Here is a 15,633-nt window from a genome sequence, read left to right as displayed (position 1 = left end):
AACATTATTAGATCTTGGTAGAAGCATGCTGCATGCTTATTGGCTCACTGACGCTGATGAAATTGACTTCTTAGGTATTGAAATTGTGTATTGAATGACAAAGCATTTTTCGATAATAATGTTGAACTGCATTGCGTTATACAGAGATGTGTTTCGTTTATTTAGCCTACCCTAACTGATATAAATAGGGTGGAAAAATAATAGAAACACCTCTCTGTATATCTCAATACAGTACAATTAATTTATACATTTGTTTTAAAGTCAATTCGGGGTGCTACATTTGATATCCTTCAAATGCTTCGATCCGTCCTCATCTTAGTCATACATGCCATCTAAATTATTGGTGGTGCAATGGTGATACATTCATTTGGATATGTTTTATTGTCGGACTCAGGGTGCAAAATTAGCACCGTCCACCACCAGCCAAATGCTGGTAATGTACAGTATGTGGCTGGTAGATTTGATTCAATCACCAGCCAAAAAGCAATGGTAATCTGTTGAATGGCTGGTGAAAGTTGAACATTTACTGGCCATTTGGCTGGTGGCCAAAAAAGTTAATTTTGCACCCTGCTTGGACTGTGAACTACATCTGTGACACAGTGTACAACTGTGCTTATGGTCAACCATGTGCTGAACGGTACATAGAGTACAACAAACTTACTAATTTCCATTATGGAGTACTGTAAGCAGTAAGCAAGACAGATACAATTGCAGGCCGACAGAGTTCGGCAAGGTGTTGTGTTGTCTAGTTCCCAGGTAAGTGTGTCTGAAAACCAGACAGGCATTTAAATGATTCATCTCGGGCGCAAGTACAACTTAATGGGAGTGTATAATTTGTTCTCTGGCTTGCTGAACCCACGTATTATGACCCATGCTGCGGTTCAGCTTATGTTCTGTGTGTTAGCGTTATGGAAAGTGTATGTTCTGCACTCACGGTATGCCAATCTCAAACAGGTTGTTCTGAATGAGCTGCTTGCCAAGCATAGTGATGCACAGCTGGATGCACAGCTCCATGAGGCAGCCTGCATGGGCACACTGGAGAGAGAGGGAGAGAGAGAGGGAGGGAGAGAGAGAGAGAGAGAGAGAGAGAGAGAGAGAGAGAGAGAGAGAGAGAGAGAAAGAGAACAAACGTAAGAAAGTAAAGACCAAAATGAGGCGGAAGAGCATGGAGGGAAGTAGGGAGGGAGGGAGGGATGGATGGAGGAGTTTAAAGAGTAGACGGGGAGAAAGGGAAAGTGAGGTCAGAAAAAGACCACACTTTATTTAAAGCTATAGTGCGTAGTTTCTGTCTCCCCCATGAGGAATTCTAAATAATGACAACAACAATGTCGGAGTATCCACATTATACACCACCCACACCCCCACCCCTCCTCCACACAGCTGCTAGTAGCGTTTATCCCTTCAAATCAAGGAGGACACGGATGATGAAAAAAAAAAACATGGACTCTAGAGGTAATAATCTTGTATGTCCTCTTCGTCTCCAAAGATGAACGCCACAGTTTCCTATCTCAGCGGTGACGTAAAACGCATCACTCCAGCGTGTGTACTACCAAATTCAAAGATCCTTCTTTAATATTCATGTTTGAATATTTAAAAAAAAGCCCCTCGCTGTATGTGCTCTTACAAATTGAAATTTATGAAAATGCAAAACAAAATTAAAAAGTCAACGTCTATGTTCAAGGAGTTACTCCGTGTGAATGGTTGGATCCGATCTCCAAAAAGTGCACACACTCATACGATCAAATACATCTGATCAGTTCAACCACTGAACAGACTGATCTCAATAAGTGGCGTATGTATGACACGTCAATTCGTATGCCATTTTGGCGTGTTATCAAGATGCATAATCGCCTTTTAGCGTGTTTATCAATGCCGTTTGGCCTCCATTGACTTACATTACCTTGCGATTGCGTGTCAACTTAAGCCTTAGTGAGTAGTACGAAAGTACGAAAATCCGCACAGGGCGGTTGGTTGGGGTGGTGGATGGGTCAAACAACACAGGACTTTCACCCAGGAGACCGGGGATACTTTCACCCAGAAGACCGGGGATCGTGTGCCTTGTGTCACATTTCCAAAACCCAACGCCGTTCTTCTTTTCCTGAACCCAACCCTGTTATTGTGTTCTTAAACCCAACCGTCCCATTCTTCTTTTCCTAAACCCAACCCCGTTATTGTTTTCCTAAACCCAACCGTCCGAAAAGTGATTATGCGTCTTGATAACACACCAAAATGGCATATGAATTGGCATGTCATATATACGCCACTTATTGAGATGGAGATCAGTCTGCAACCCGTCCGCTGTATACGGAGTAGACATACATGTGGATAGCTCAAAATGCGTACAGATAACATGCCACTTGGCTTTAGAAAGTGCCGTGTATGTTCACGCAAAGTCATGATGTCACGTTGCACTGAAAGATCTGTGTGGGAGAGAGAAACATGTTCAGCTTTAAAAGGATAGGTCTGGTGATATGTTTTCTTTATTTCCAACAAATTTCCTGTGCAGACCCAAACCAACAGTGAATATATCTACTACCAAGTGTTATGTGTGTGTATAAAAGCGTGATATTTCTTCGTCCTCTGTGTTAGAGAGCTCCATTATTGTCCAGAAACTATTAAAAACACATCAGTGAGCCACACTGTTGCTCTGGCTGACAAATTCCTTCATTACCATGAACACACACACACACACACACACACACACACACACACACACACACACAAACACACACACACACACACACACACACACACACACACACACACACACACACACACACACACACACACACACACACACACACACACAGTACTTTATTTTGACTCAATCCCACACACACCGTCCTGCTGCAACAAATACTCACTACAGCAGTGGTTCCCAAAATGGGTTCTAGGGGATTAGGAGGTTCTAGGGGATCCCCAAGAAAAAAGGGAAATCCTTTTTTTTCACTAAAATGTATCACCATAATTCCACCCATACAGTAAGTAACATGATAACAGAATGTATGACTATTTTGGTCATTGGTTTCAAAAATCCTATCAGACTGGCCTGGGGCAAAATCTTTCAGTCTTTCAAAATCTGTTTCAGTTTAGGGGTCCTTCATGTTAAAACAGACTGGGAGCCACTGCACTACAGCAACAAATGCAGGTTAATCCGCTGTTGAAAATGGTCCCAAACAAATGCACTCTTTCCTCCTCTTTGAGTTTCATTTGGTTAAAAACCGCAGTATCATATGGTGGTGTATATATTTTCTCAGTAGTCTTCAGTAGAAACCAGTTGGCATGAGGCCACAGACAGAGTAGGACGGTGAGTGGGAAACTTTTGAGACACGGACTAACGCAGTTAGTCTTTTCCTGGTATTTATTGACATATAAAAATATGGAATAACAACAGCCGTAACCTTAAAGGTCCTATGGCATGAACATTTAACTTTATGAGGTTTTTTAACATTAATATGAGTTCCCCCAGCCTGCCTATGGTCCCCCAGTGGCTAGAAATGGCGATAGGTGTAAACCGAGCCCTGGGTATCCTGCTCTGCCTTTGAGAAAATGAAAGCTCAGATGGGCCGATCTGGAATCTTGCTCCTTATGAGGTCATAAGGGGAAAGGTTACCTCCCCTTTCTCTGCTTTGCCCGCCCAGAGAATTTGGCCCACCCATGAGAAAGAGACATCATGGCTTTCAAACGAGCAAAGTGGCAGTTGTTCAAAGCCACACCCCCTCTCTCCTCCTCAATAGCATTTAAAGCTACAGACACAGAAATGGCACATCCTAAGGAAAGCTCATTGTGGGACTGGCTCTAGTGGCTGTAATTCTGCACCAAGGCTGAATTTCGGGAAAAGACTTCAGATACAGTATTAGGGGACCACTAAGGCCTATATAAAAGCATCCAAAAAGCATGTCATGGGACCTTTAAAGTGGCACAGTGTTTAGTGTGAATTACCTCTTCCATTCGGTACGATCCAACAACATACAAGTAGTTTCCGGGCCGCCCAACGAGCCTGCGAAACCAAACACAACCATCCCATGTTGTATGTGAGATGAGGAAAGCAGGTAGTTTACAGCATGATCACGTACACAGTCCAAACATACTCATGGTACAGTGTTTTAGATCAAAGTGTCTATCAAATGGCAGGTGAGAGCCAGTATTTTTTAAAACTAATGACCAACAGTAGAGTTATTTAAAAGGATTTAACCTAAATGTACAAAAAGACAGCAGTGAGAAGTTTTTCTTTTACCTGCCCCTGAAAAAGGCCAAGTAGACGATGGGTGTGAATGCATTGACAAACTTCAAGATAAAGGTTTTGAAGATGAGGCGGTCTTCAAAGCTCTTGTCCGTCTTTGGAACCTCTGAAAGAGAGACGTGACACACACACACACACACACACACAGTTGTGTAAAGGACATAAAGTACACAACATGTCTGAAACATTAACTGCATCTGTAGCTGTTTGGACCTGTGTGTCATGTCTTTCTGTCAGCAGCAGCTCTTAATGCCGTGGGCACGCAGATGCAGAGAGCACGCAACATTCACACACACATCCAGTGGCACCACTATTATAAAAGGCTATTGAAACTGTCAAACGCAGACACACACACACACACACACACACACACACACACACACACACACACACACACACACACACACACACACACACACACACACACACACACACACACACACACACACACACACACACACACACACACACACACTTATCCACTGGCACCACTATTATAAAAGGCTATTGAAACTGTCAAACTGACAGTGTGTGTGTGGAGTTGATGGGCTTTAACTTTTCTAGATGTTTGGTTGTAATTCCCTTCCCTTCATGAGCCATTTATGTGTTTTCATTTTGAATTTCTATAAAAATTTCACTGCCGTGTATTTATAAAGGCAAGTACGTGGCATTTTGCTGTAGGTGTCAAAGCATGCTTATTATTTCTTCCTTTAAAAGTAACATTTATCCAGAATGGTGTATGGAGATAGCATGTATGAATTTTATACACAAAGTCAAGCCTTTTCTTTATTTAAAGATGCCTTCCAGACATGTGTCAAAGGCATACAGTACCTGTTCAAAATAATTGGAATAATGATTCGTGTTTTCCCACAAAACGGCGCCTTGCTCAAGAGCACTATGGCAGTGCCCAGGAGGTGAACTGGCATCTCTCCAGCTACCAATCCACACTGCGTGCTTTGGTTCGTACAGGTACTTGAACCGGCGACCCTCCGGTTCCCAACCCTAGCTACTGACACCCCCCCAAAAGATATAAGTTTTGTCTTTTTAATATTTTCCCTTTTCCCACAAACGCTTTTGCTTGTTATAAAAATATTTTTGCTGTAGTCAGAAACCAAATATTTGGATTGAGGATCAACCACGCCTTTAAGGGAATTAACAGTGAAATGTGCCTCACCCAGTGTGGTGAGCCAGCGGGCGATGGCGCCGTAGACTTCATCTAAGATGATGATGACGACGAGGTTGATGACGGCGGCCGTGCCTTTGACAGTGGCTCTGATGTTGGACTGGTCAGAGTAGGTGCTCATGTGCAGCGCTGCTTTAATGCTAATCCGGTACAGGATGACCCCGAAGACTATGGCAAACGTCACCACGATCTAAAAGGGGGGTGGAGGAGGGGGAGGGGGAAGGGGAGGGGAGGAGGAGAACACCCAATCTGACAATCGTTGACAAAACAATTAAGGTGAAGATCAGAATCAGAAAAGGATTTATTGCCAAGTAAGTAAAACGTATAAGGAATTTTCCTTGGTGGATGGTGCATACATAAACATATTGAAAGGAAATTAACTCTTCATTTATGATTTAAAAAAAAACAACCTTAATAAACTTCTGTTGATGGAGCACAGCACTATGTACATGTAGTTATCATACAGTATAAAGGCTAAACACAGTGTAAATATGTTAGTGTAATATTATTATATTTTGTTTTCTATCTGTCGTACCCCTTGTCTGGATTTTTTTCTTCTTTCCTTTAAATATTTTTTCTTTCCTTTAAATATTTTTAAAATATGCATGTTCATTTGCAAATGTGTTAATGCCATCTTTGCATTATATTATTGTATATTTCTTCTTTTTATTTTACATGCACAAATAAAAAAGAATATATATATATATAAAACATATGTAAAGAGTCACTGCAGGTGACACACATTGAAAGTTGAAGTCAAGTAGAGAAAGCCAGAGTCCAGGATGTTAAGTACACACCTGTTGAAACACACCACACGTTAACCACTGTTACAGTTATACAATGAAAATAATAATGAAACCTGTTTTTCTGCCTACGTTGACGTTGCTGATCGTGATGTTAGATTTGGTTTATCAAAGACGCTAGCAAAGCTACACAGAAAATACAGCAGAGAGGTCAGACAGGTCGGACCTCCGTGTGTAACATGACGACAGAAATAAACAAGCCTGCTGATTTCATACACACATCTCCGCAATTCAAATCCACTGTTAGTAGTGTAGGATAATATTCTAAAATGTGACCGATGACCGGTCTGGCCCTAAAAAGGCCAGACTTAATCTGACTCCAATTCTATGGTCAATACACCCTGAAAAGTGTTCGTTTACTGGAAGAGCAGAGAAAGAAAACTCAGGATTCGTTCAGTTAAAATTATAACAAGCTTTAGTGAATGATATTGCAGAATACAAGAGCGTATGCATACGGCTCAGATACTTCAATACAGGTCTATCTTTCACCTACAAAGATTCCCCCAGCATCTGGTGCCGCTAAGTTAAAATACTGTCTTATTTATTCAATTCTGTCCCATCCCTGGTGGTGCTGTCAACAGTTTGGATACAGTCCAGATCTTCTGGCTCCAGTCGGCTCCTAACGATATGTAACACACAGCATGAAAACATGACCTCGGCTTCTCCTATTCTCAGGTCAAAAGACACAAGTTGCTATTGTTGGATTTGAATACCTGTGTGTTCTCAATCTTCTGCAGACTTTAAGGAGAGCATGAGAGCCGAGGTCATTTCCATACCCTGTGTCACAAATCCCGCGCTTGCAAAACACTGCTCCATTGTTGATGGAATATCTCACACTCAATCTCACACACACAACAAGGTCAGCTTCATGAACTCAAAAAAAAACAACCTCTTACTTCACTCTCACAAAATATATTCTAACAGTTGTCTACCCGGAAGGGATTTTTTTGTGTTAGCGCGACGTCACAGTGATTCTGTCTATAGATTGAGCATCTGGGTTGGGGTCACTTTTGGACCAATTTGTTATGTAACATTTTTGGCTTGTTTCGGATTCAGTTTTGGTTAGAAGGGTTCCCGCTGATTCTCTCTCTCTTTGGCTGTTCCTATGGTCTGTGTCCATGTGTGTCATGTATTTCAAGTTGGTCACGCAGTGGGCGGATGGCAGTAGCGCCGTTAGGCCTGGGCATCCGAGGCAACGGCCTGGCTTTAAAAGACGTGTGTGAAGCCTATGTTACACATTATTATTATATTATAAGACTATTTTAGATACTTAACAAATGCTTTAAATTCCTGAGTCCTTAACTCGATTGGTGCATAAATTGAAGGAGCTGAAAGGATTACATTTCAGTGAAATTGTATTTTATATGATTTGACGTGACAGATATATTGATTGATTGATATTCACCCTCTGTCTGAAACACTCCATTTTAGCATCTTTCTCTTTAAGCCCCCCTCCTGAAAAGCCCAGTCTACTCTGATCGGCTTGGTAGAAAATTATGCAAAGGTTGTTCTCAAGCCGTGGGTGAAGATACTCAGATGGGGGGGGGGGGCGGCTTATTCTAATGAGCCTGTATTTGACATCTGAATGGCTTGTTGAATCCCATGTTTTCTGGCAGCCCACAAAAGCGGACTGGTTTGTCTTATTTCACAGTTTGTGGGTTGGTAGGCACTCCAAATACCCACATGTATGTGCACGAGCACTGAAAACGTGACTTTTTCTTGATATGTCCCATTTAAAGTAGCACTGGCAGGGAGACTCACCATGAAGACCATCGTCACCACAGTAGTCAGGTAAGCTGGCAGTCTGTCTGTACACGTCAGCTTCACTTTCACCTTCTCACTTTCCTCTCTCTAAAACACACACACACAAAAACACACACACAGTTGTGTAAAGGACATAAAGTACACAACATGTCTGAAACATTAACTACATCTGTAGCTGTTTGGACCTGTGTGTCATGTCTTTCTGTCAGCAGCAGCTCTTAATGCCGTGGGCACGCAGATGCGCACGCACGCACGCACGCGCACACACACACACACACACACACACACACACACACACACACACACACACACACACACACACACACACACACACACACACACACACACACACACACACACACACACACACACACACACACACACACACACACACACACACACACACACAGTTGCTGCAGTGGAGCACAGCTAATTCTGCCCTAAGCTATCATGTCACATTCAAGCCTACTGAGAATTAGGTCAGAAATCTCAGGCGACTGTGTGTGTGTGTGTGTGTGTGTGTGTGTGTGTGTGTGTGTGTGTCAAGAAAGACCTGACCTTGGTACAAGACAAAAGTCAAAAGGCTTATAATAATAATCAAAAAGAACATGCTGGAGGAAAGAACATGCATCAGTGCTTTTGACTTGATACAAACATGTTTCGGTGTTTGGTCAGCACTTTCTCTTCAGAACGCTGATGAAGCTGCCGTTAAATTGTATTTCTGCACGAGTCAGTGCTGATTGCATGTTACCTGAAAGTTGTAACAGTAAGCTGCTGACAGAAAAGGAGCTACCTTTTATATTCAAGTAATCAATTGCCAAACAATTGTGACAAACAACAAATGTGTCACTGAGTTCACTTAGTAGCAGGAGGTGGTTATTAAAATGAATGACGGGAATGACGGGGTTGCTCCAGGATCAAGAATAAAACATTCTTTATACTACCACGTTTTCATAAAATCTCAGATACATACATAAAACAATAAAAGCCTGTCATGAAAGACTAATGAAGAAGCCTAATTCTCTCAGGCAGGGCAACCCAGAGCCTTGATGCCCTGATGACTACTGAAAGATGGCATTTCCTGCTTTTTAAGGCGACTCATCTGACTGTGCAGTTATGCTTTAAACACAAAAATAATATATCGGAAATGGGTTTTACCTTCAGGGTTGGATTCTCCTTTCTTATTGTCTTTCGCATGACCCGGAACTCGTACTCGGCTCGGTTGTGGTCCTGGAAGAGTAATCAGTTTGGATGTTACATTTACTGATTCATCATACCAGATGTGTTAGTAAGCAGTAAGTGTACACAGCCATAAACAGTAGAAAAGATCAGTATAGAATTTCAGAATGGAGCCATAAATGAAATGAACAGCCTTTTTTGCATGAAGCTTTGGAAAATGGTGTTTTAAAAAAAGTACAGCGTTCTGTGCAAGAAAATAAAAAGTGCATCGACCCACCATGAAAGGGTTAAGCGGAGGATATAAAATAAAAGCAAAGTAGTTTGATGTTTGAATAGCACGACAATACCCAGAGTCAACTTTTAACTCATGTTACTCAAACTATGGTGCAGTTTCAGTTTTGTTGCTGATATGTTGGCCCAAGCTTTGGGATATCAAGGCTAACCGCTAAGCTAACAGCTAAGCTAAACAGCTACGTTCTGCCTGTAGTGGACACACACAGACTGATATCCATTCAGACTTTTTACTTAAGTAAAAGTACTAATACCACACTGTAAAAAATAACTCCGTTACAGGTAAAAGTCCTGAATTGAAAATGTTACTTAAGTAAAAGTATGTAAGTATCATCAGGAAAATGTACTTAAAGTATTAAAAGTAAAAGTACTCAATGCAGAAAAATCCTCACGTTTTAGAAACGGGAAAGGATCCAAACAGTTGTGTGTTTAATGGGCTAATCTTTTCAGCTGGACTTGTAGGCCGTTATATTGTCGGGTAGTTTAATTTACAATAAAATATTTTTTTTTATAAACTATATGTGTTTTGTGAGCAAAAATCGTAATGTGTAAAGTAACTAGTAACTAAAGCTGTCAGATGAATGTAGTGGAGTAAAAAGTACAATATTTCTCTCTGAAATGTAGCGGAGTAGAAGTAGAAAGTGAAAAGAAAAGAAAAGACTCAGGCACAAGTACCTAAACATTTGTGCTTAAGTACAGTACTTGAGCAAATGTACTTGGTTAGATTCCACCACTGGTAACAGCTACCTTCTGCCTGTAGTGTGCACACATATCCGTCTCCGGGTAAGAAAGAAACCATGCCCATTATACCAAATTCGAAAATGTCCAGTAAATTAGTGTTAATGTTCCTAAATCCATGTGTTCCCTCTGATACACAAAGCTCCATGGTGTGGCGTGTCAAATTTACACTGTTGTCAAATAATCCTTTCATGGTAAGGACTATATGATTAACACTCTAAATCCATGTAATATGCAGTCAGAAATGAGTGTTTGTGTACCCATATACAGTCATAGTGATACAGCCTGCAGTTAGCCAAGAGGAATGAAGAAGTGCTGCGAATAAAGAGGAAACTGTATTATTAAAACACAAAGCTGAGGGTTAGACGGTCACTTTTGGCCTGAAGGTCCACGTGTCAAGCTAATGTACGGATGGACAGGAGTGAAGACAGACAGACACAAAAAGCAGCAAGACTTTGATTACTTAAAGTAAAAATTCACAATTACTTGTATTATTTAATGTGATATTTGTTTCAAAACCAGTCCTCTCTGCCCATCATTACTGCTGCTTAACTTCAAACTGCATCTGTTCATTTTTGGCCACTTTGCCTCACTGTAAAAAGTTGTGAACACAACATGGACATGTTATCACCATACAAAGTCGACACGGTGCACGTGTTAGCAAACAGCTGTTTACAACATCAGCAGACACAGAGTAACACTAGGAATTATTTGGAGTCATGTTTTGCCATCTGTCTCATATTCACCGGGCTTCTAGCACTGGTTTGGTCTCCACTAACTCCTGAAACAAATGTAGGTGCTAAATGCTTGATGATGCAGAGGGAGAGCGGTGAGACTGAACCAAGACCGTAAAGCTGTGGGCCAAAAAAGCCAAATAATGAGTTGGAAGTAGAGCTGAGAGTTACTGCAGAGCCAGGTGATCATTCTCTGTGCTTTCATCACTACAATCAACACCTTTCAAATTGCACATTCATTGCACCTCTGGTAGTATAAAAATACTTTTTAGTTCAGCTTGGACTTTTTTTACAATTCAAAAGAGTGTAGACTGATTCAACATGAATCAGAACCTTACTTTCCATAAGCTCATTTCTCAATGCAAATCAAACCAGCTATTAGGCTAACCGACATAAAACCATGCCAATCTCTAGGTATGGTGAAGGGTATGTGATGATGTGGGGGTATGGTGAAGGCTATGTGATGATGTGTGGTTATTTTAATTCCAAAGGCCAAGGGAACTTTATCAGGATGCATAGTATCCTGGATCCATGAAATAACTGGCCTTTAAAAATAAAAATCTGCCTGCTTCTATGGGAATTTAACATAGGGGTGTACACACTTTTGTTGCCAGCTGTTTAGACATTAATGGCTGTGTGTTGAGTTATTTTGAGGGGACAGCATATTTACACTGTTATACAAACTGTACACTTAATACTTTACATTGTAGCAAAGTGTAATTTCTTCAGTGTTGTCCCATTAAAAGATATAATGAAATATTTACTAAAATGTGAGGGGTGTACTCACTTTTGTGAGATACTGTATATATATATACTGTATATGGATTGGACATGCCGCTGTCTTCCCAGCCAACATGTCCATTTGGGCCCAATAAGTGCTAAAGTTAGCTAAGAGAACATGGACTGGAACTTTTTTAACTATGTGGGGCTCTTATGGGTCCAATACAATAGGTGGTATAATTGGTCCAACGTGACTGTGTGGACCTTTATGAGTTTATTGTGGGTGAGGAGAAGGGTCCCCTTTAATAGCCACTTCTGTCATTGGCCCAACTCAACAATATTAGAAACTTCAGTCACCAAGGGCTGAAATAATTATACCTATTACATAAATTATATTATGCCATTAGCATAGAACGTGCTCAAAATGAATTGACCCCCCAGGGCGGCCCATTTTTGTTCCTTTCACAATGTTAAAAAAGGAAATGTTTTGCCCACTTCTTCTATTTAAAGGCATATTACTTTACTTTGGGACTGTGTGTGCTGCTTGTCTTATGGATATGGAGAGCACAATTTATGTCCGTTTTATGGGGAAATATCTAAAGAAATAAAAGTAAATAAAAAAAGTGGAGTAAAGAGGTGGACAGAGACAAGAGCTATGAGTCAACGAATTCTCCTGTCAACTCTGCTGCCATCAGTAGACACAAACAGAAGAAGCAACAGCACTGTGTTGAGGTGCCACACTAACAGGGATGGCCAGCATCAGGATGTTCATCCCCTCAGAGAGAAAGCTGCAGACAAAACAGAACATAGGAGCAAAGAGATAAAGAGCATGTGAAGTGAAAAGACTGGCAGATTGTTAAGACACCTTGTGGGAGAAAAAGGTCAGTGTTAGTTGCCGCAGAATGGATCTTAAACAGCAAGTAAAAAAAAATAAAGGGTAAGTTAAAGCAAAAGCTGGAAAGTTGGATCCTAACCTTATGCTCCTCCTGTGAAGACAAACACAAAAACACATAAGGGAAAAGATGTCGGTCAGCAATCATTGTCTCTGAAGATTAAAGCACTTCCATGTTACTATTAGAGCAATACAGAAAAATAATAAAAACTAAAAATCTTTTCACGAGAGACGTTAGTAATGCACTTCAGTTTCAGTTTCATTTCATTATGGTTTTAAAAGACACTGATGTCTGAGGCTGTGATGTTTATGTGGGAAAATGTTTGCTAAGGGCTGACTCACTACAGAGCTCACACAAAAGACAGAGGAGGTACTTTCACATGCATATCCTGACCTTAATGTCATCCTTATTACTTTCTGCATTTTAAGCTAAGTGCATTGAAAAGCACTCTTCACATGTTATATAAGCTGTTACTAGGAGTTGAAAATATTTTATCCAAATAGATGGTACAGTTTGCAAACTTTAAAATGGGATTTGGAGATGCTGGAGATAAAGAGAGACCGGTTCCAGAAGTGTTTGTCCCAATCCTGTATTCCCATTTCAAATTTTTCTTTAAAGGATATCCTTAATGTTACGGAAAATGAAAACACAAGTCTCTCCAGTAGAGCCCGACCGATAAAGGATTTTTAAGGCCGATATCAATAAAAATATTTGGGGATTTAAAAATCCGATATTCCGATATTCATTTAGCGGCCATTATAAATGCCGATACCGATAGTTTGGAAAATGCCTAATATCTGCCGATAACATCGGCCGGCCGATATATCGGTCGGGCTCTACTCTCCAGCGTATCCATTCCAATCACCAGTTTGAATTATTTCAACTTAATTTCGGAAAATTCATGTGTTGTCTGTCATTTTGGAATGACGGCTGAAACTACTATAATACCCGTGAGCCTCGACCGCCGTTGCTGTTGAGAGGAAGCCAGTCAACGGCGAGAATCAGAGCAGTGGTTATTGTAATTGGATGTTTCTTACTGAAAAAAAGGACCTGAGGAGTCATACTAACTTCTAGTTATGTATGTTTCTACGGTCTTATGGTACGTGTCCATATATGCGTTATTTTCACCGAAGGGATCGCCCCACTTCCCAGCATTACACGCTAGTGGGCGTACCACCAGTATCTCTTTTATGACCACTGACAAACAAAGAAAACAGTCTCCACCCTCCTACAACCGCGATGGCTGCAGCTGATTGGACAAACGCATCACGTGGGTCTGTCTGCTCCCGGATTTCAAAACCGACCATAATGGTGACTCGTTTTGGAACACAATCTCTTATTTCACGAAAATAGTTCACCGAAACAAGTTTCTGAAAACATTTTAAGCGAGAAAAAGGCCATGCAGTTGCTGAATCTGTCTTCATTTGAGATTGACTGTCAGTTTAAAAGATTTTTCGTAAGCTTTTGAGAGGAGCCGAGCTGGTTGAATCCAGTCAACTTTATGCAAATGAGGAGCAGGCAGCCCCCGCTTCTCCAAAGTCCCCTCGATGCTACCAGAATGCATTGCACGGCTGCTCCCATAGAAATAAAAGGAAAGCGGGGAAATGACGCTGACAATGGACACGCACCATTAGACTTTGGTACCGTAGACATTTTTTTATCAAAGAACCACATCTTTTCTTATGCAGTTGTTAATCCTTTGTACCAATTACAACTGCATGGGTGTAAAGTTATTTGTAGCGTTATCTCACCTGCTCCTCCTCTCCGAAGCCTGTCAGGTCCCAGATATAGTTGAGTCGCATCTGTCGTCTCTTCCAGTGCTCCATGAATAGAACCGCTACATAACCAAGCATACACATCAAGCTAAACACAGGCTCAAACACACGCTTAATACCTATTAATTAGTATCTTTTATACCGTTAATCATTCTGCACATGTGGTGCCTGTATCTAAAATGTTTGATAAGACGGAAATGAAGTTATGTAGGCCCTACACATATGCAAAGTCTGTGCAATCAACAGCTTTACATTTGATAAGGTGATTTGTATGTTTTCTTTACAGAGACTTGTTAACTATGTAGGGTTCTGACATATTGCATCATTGTTTTAGACTATAATATCAAGGATTGTTTTGTTGATGTTGAATATGATTGAAACCGGTTGCGACTTATCATCAGCTTGCGCCTATTTAAACCCACTTAATGCTGCACTAGATGATTGTGGCGTTTGCAATCACATTGAAAATATGATTGAAAATATTCTTAGTTGTTATTAACAAAAACATCCTCAATATCAGGCTTTGAAACACACACAATACTTGTGATCAGAGACATCCACTGTTGGTGTGGGTCTTTTCCTGGGATTAGTGGACAATGAGGCAACAAATGCAGGACTACAGTATGTGAACCCAGATGGCCGGCGTGCTGTGACTCTGTCAGACACTAGCTCCATCTAAACACCTAACACCTCGCTGGTCTGCAGCCCTGCTGCTGCTAACAGATGGCAGAGTGGTTTGGCAGGACATCAGAGGAAGGCCGGCTCCGTGTTTACTCCAGAGTTACCTTTGCCGATTCCTATTGTATAATTACATGTGTTTCCATGTGTTCTGCTGAATGGATTAAATCAGGGGTCCCCTTAACTGACAAAGAGACGGATCAGGGACACTCTACTACATATGTTGTATAAAAGGAAGTTTCTTATTAATCTGGGCCTAACATTATTTGTAGGGCAGCCTAAAGCCTTTATAAATACCTTTGTTTTGTATATAATACCAAGTTATTAAAATAGCCTAATTGTTGGCATGCTTTTATAAATCATCTTTTAATGTTAAACATACATTCCTAAGGATTAACTGTATCTGTGGATGGCTACCTTAGTGACTACCTTACGTACAGGCCAGTAAGCAGTGGGGATTTAAAACAATAGTTTGGGGGCCCCCTTGCATTGACTCTGAGGACCCCTGTTGAAAATCCCTGGATTAAATGATAGGGTTGTAACGATGCATCGTGAATCAGTTAAAAATCAATATAAATGCGTAAAGATTACAACCGGTTGAGATGCATTTTTTGAACGTCCTAGGACGTAAT

General features: G+C 40.9%; 1 protein-coding gene across 7 annotated transcripts in view; it reads right to left on the bottom strand.

Moving 5' to 3' along the window:
• The window catches only part of ano1a (anoctamin 1, calcium activated chloride channel a), a 103,865-nt gene that overhangs the window by 17,794 nt on the left and 70,438 nt on the right, over positions 1–15,633 (bottom strand). For 5 of the 7 annotated variants that reach the window (XM_039795087.1, XM_039795081.1, XM_039795080.1 and 2 more), the window contains 8 exons: positions 14,300–14,385; positions 12,630–12,641; positions 9,152–9,223; positions 7,991–8,080; positions 5,418–5,616; positions 4,238–4,349; positions 3,943–4,000; positions 935–1,035 (listed from right to left, as the gene is read on the bottom strand). In XM_039795087.1, coding sequence (XP_039651021.1) covers positions 935–1,035; positions 3,943–4,000; positions 4,238–4,349; positions 5,418–5,616; positions 7,991–8,080; positions 9,152–9,223; positions 12,630–12,641; positions 14,300–14,385 — 730 coding nt within the window. The remainder of the gene's footprint in view (positions 1–934; positions 1,036–3,942; positions 4,001–4,237; positions 4,350–5,417; positions 5,617–7,990; positions 8,081–9,151; positions 9,224–12,629; positions 12,642–14,299; positions 14,386–15,633) is intronic. The other 2 variants (XM_039795083.1, XM_039795086.1) reach the window with 1 other exon arrangement.

Source organism: Perca fluviatilis, chromosome 3 (assembly GCF_010015445.1).
Source record: "Perca fluviatilis chromosome 3, GENO_Pfluv_1.0, whole genome shotgun sequence".
Taxonomy (NCBI): Eukaryota; Metazoa; Chordata; class Actinopteri; order Perciformes; family Percidae; genus Perca; species Perca fluviatilis.
The sequence above is the reverse complement of the archived record's forward strand: the minus strand, read 5'-3'. Positions and strand labels throughout refer to the sequence as shown.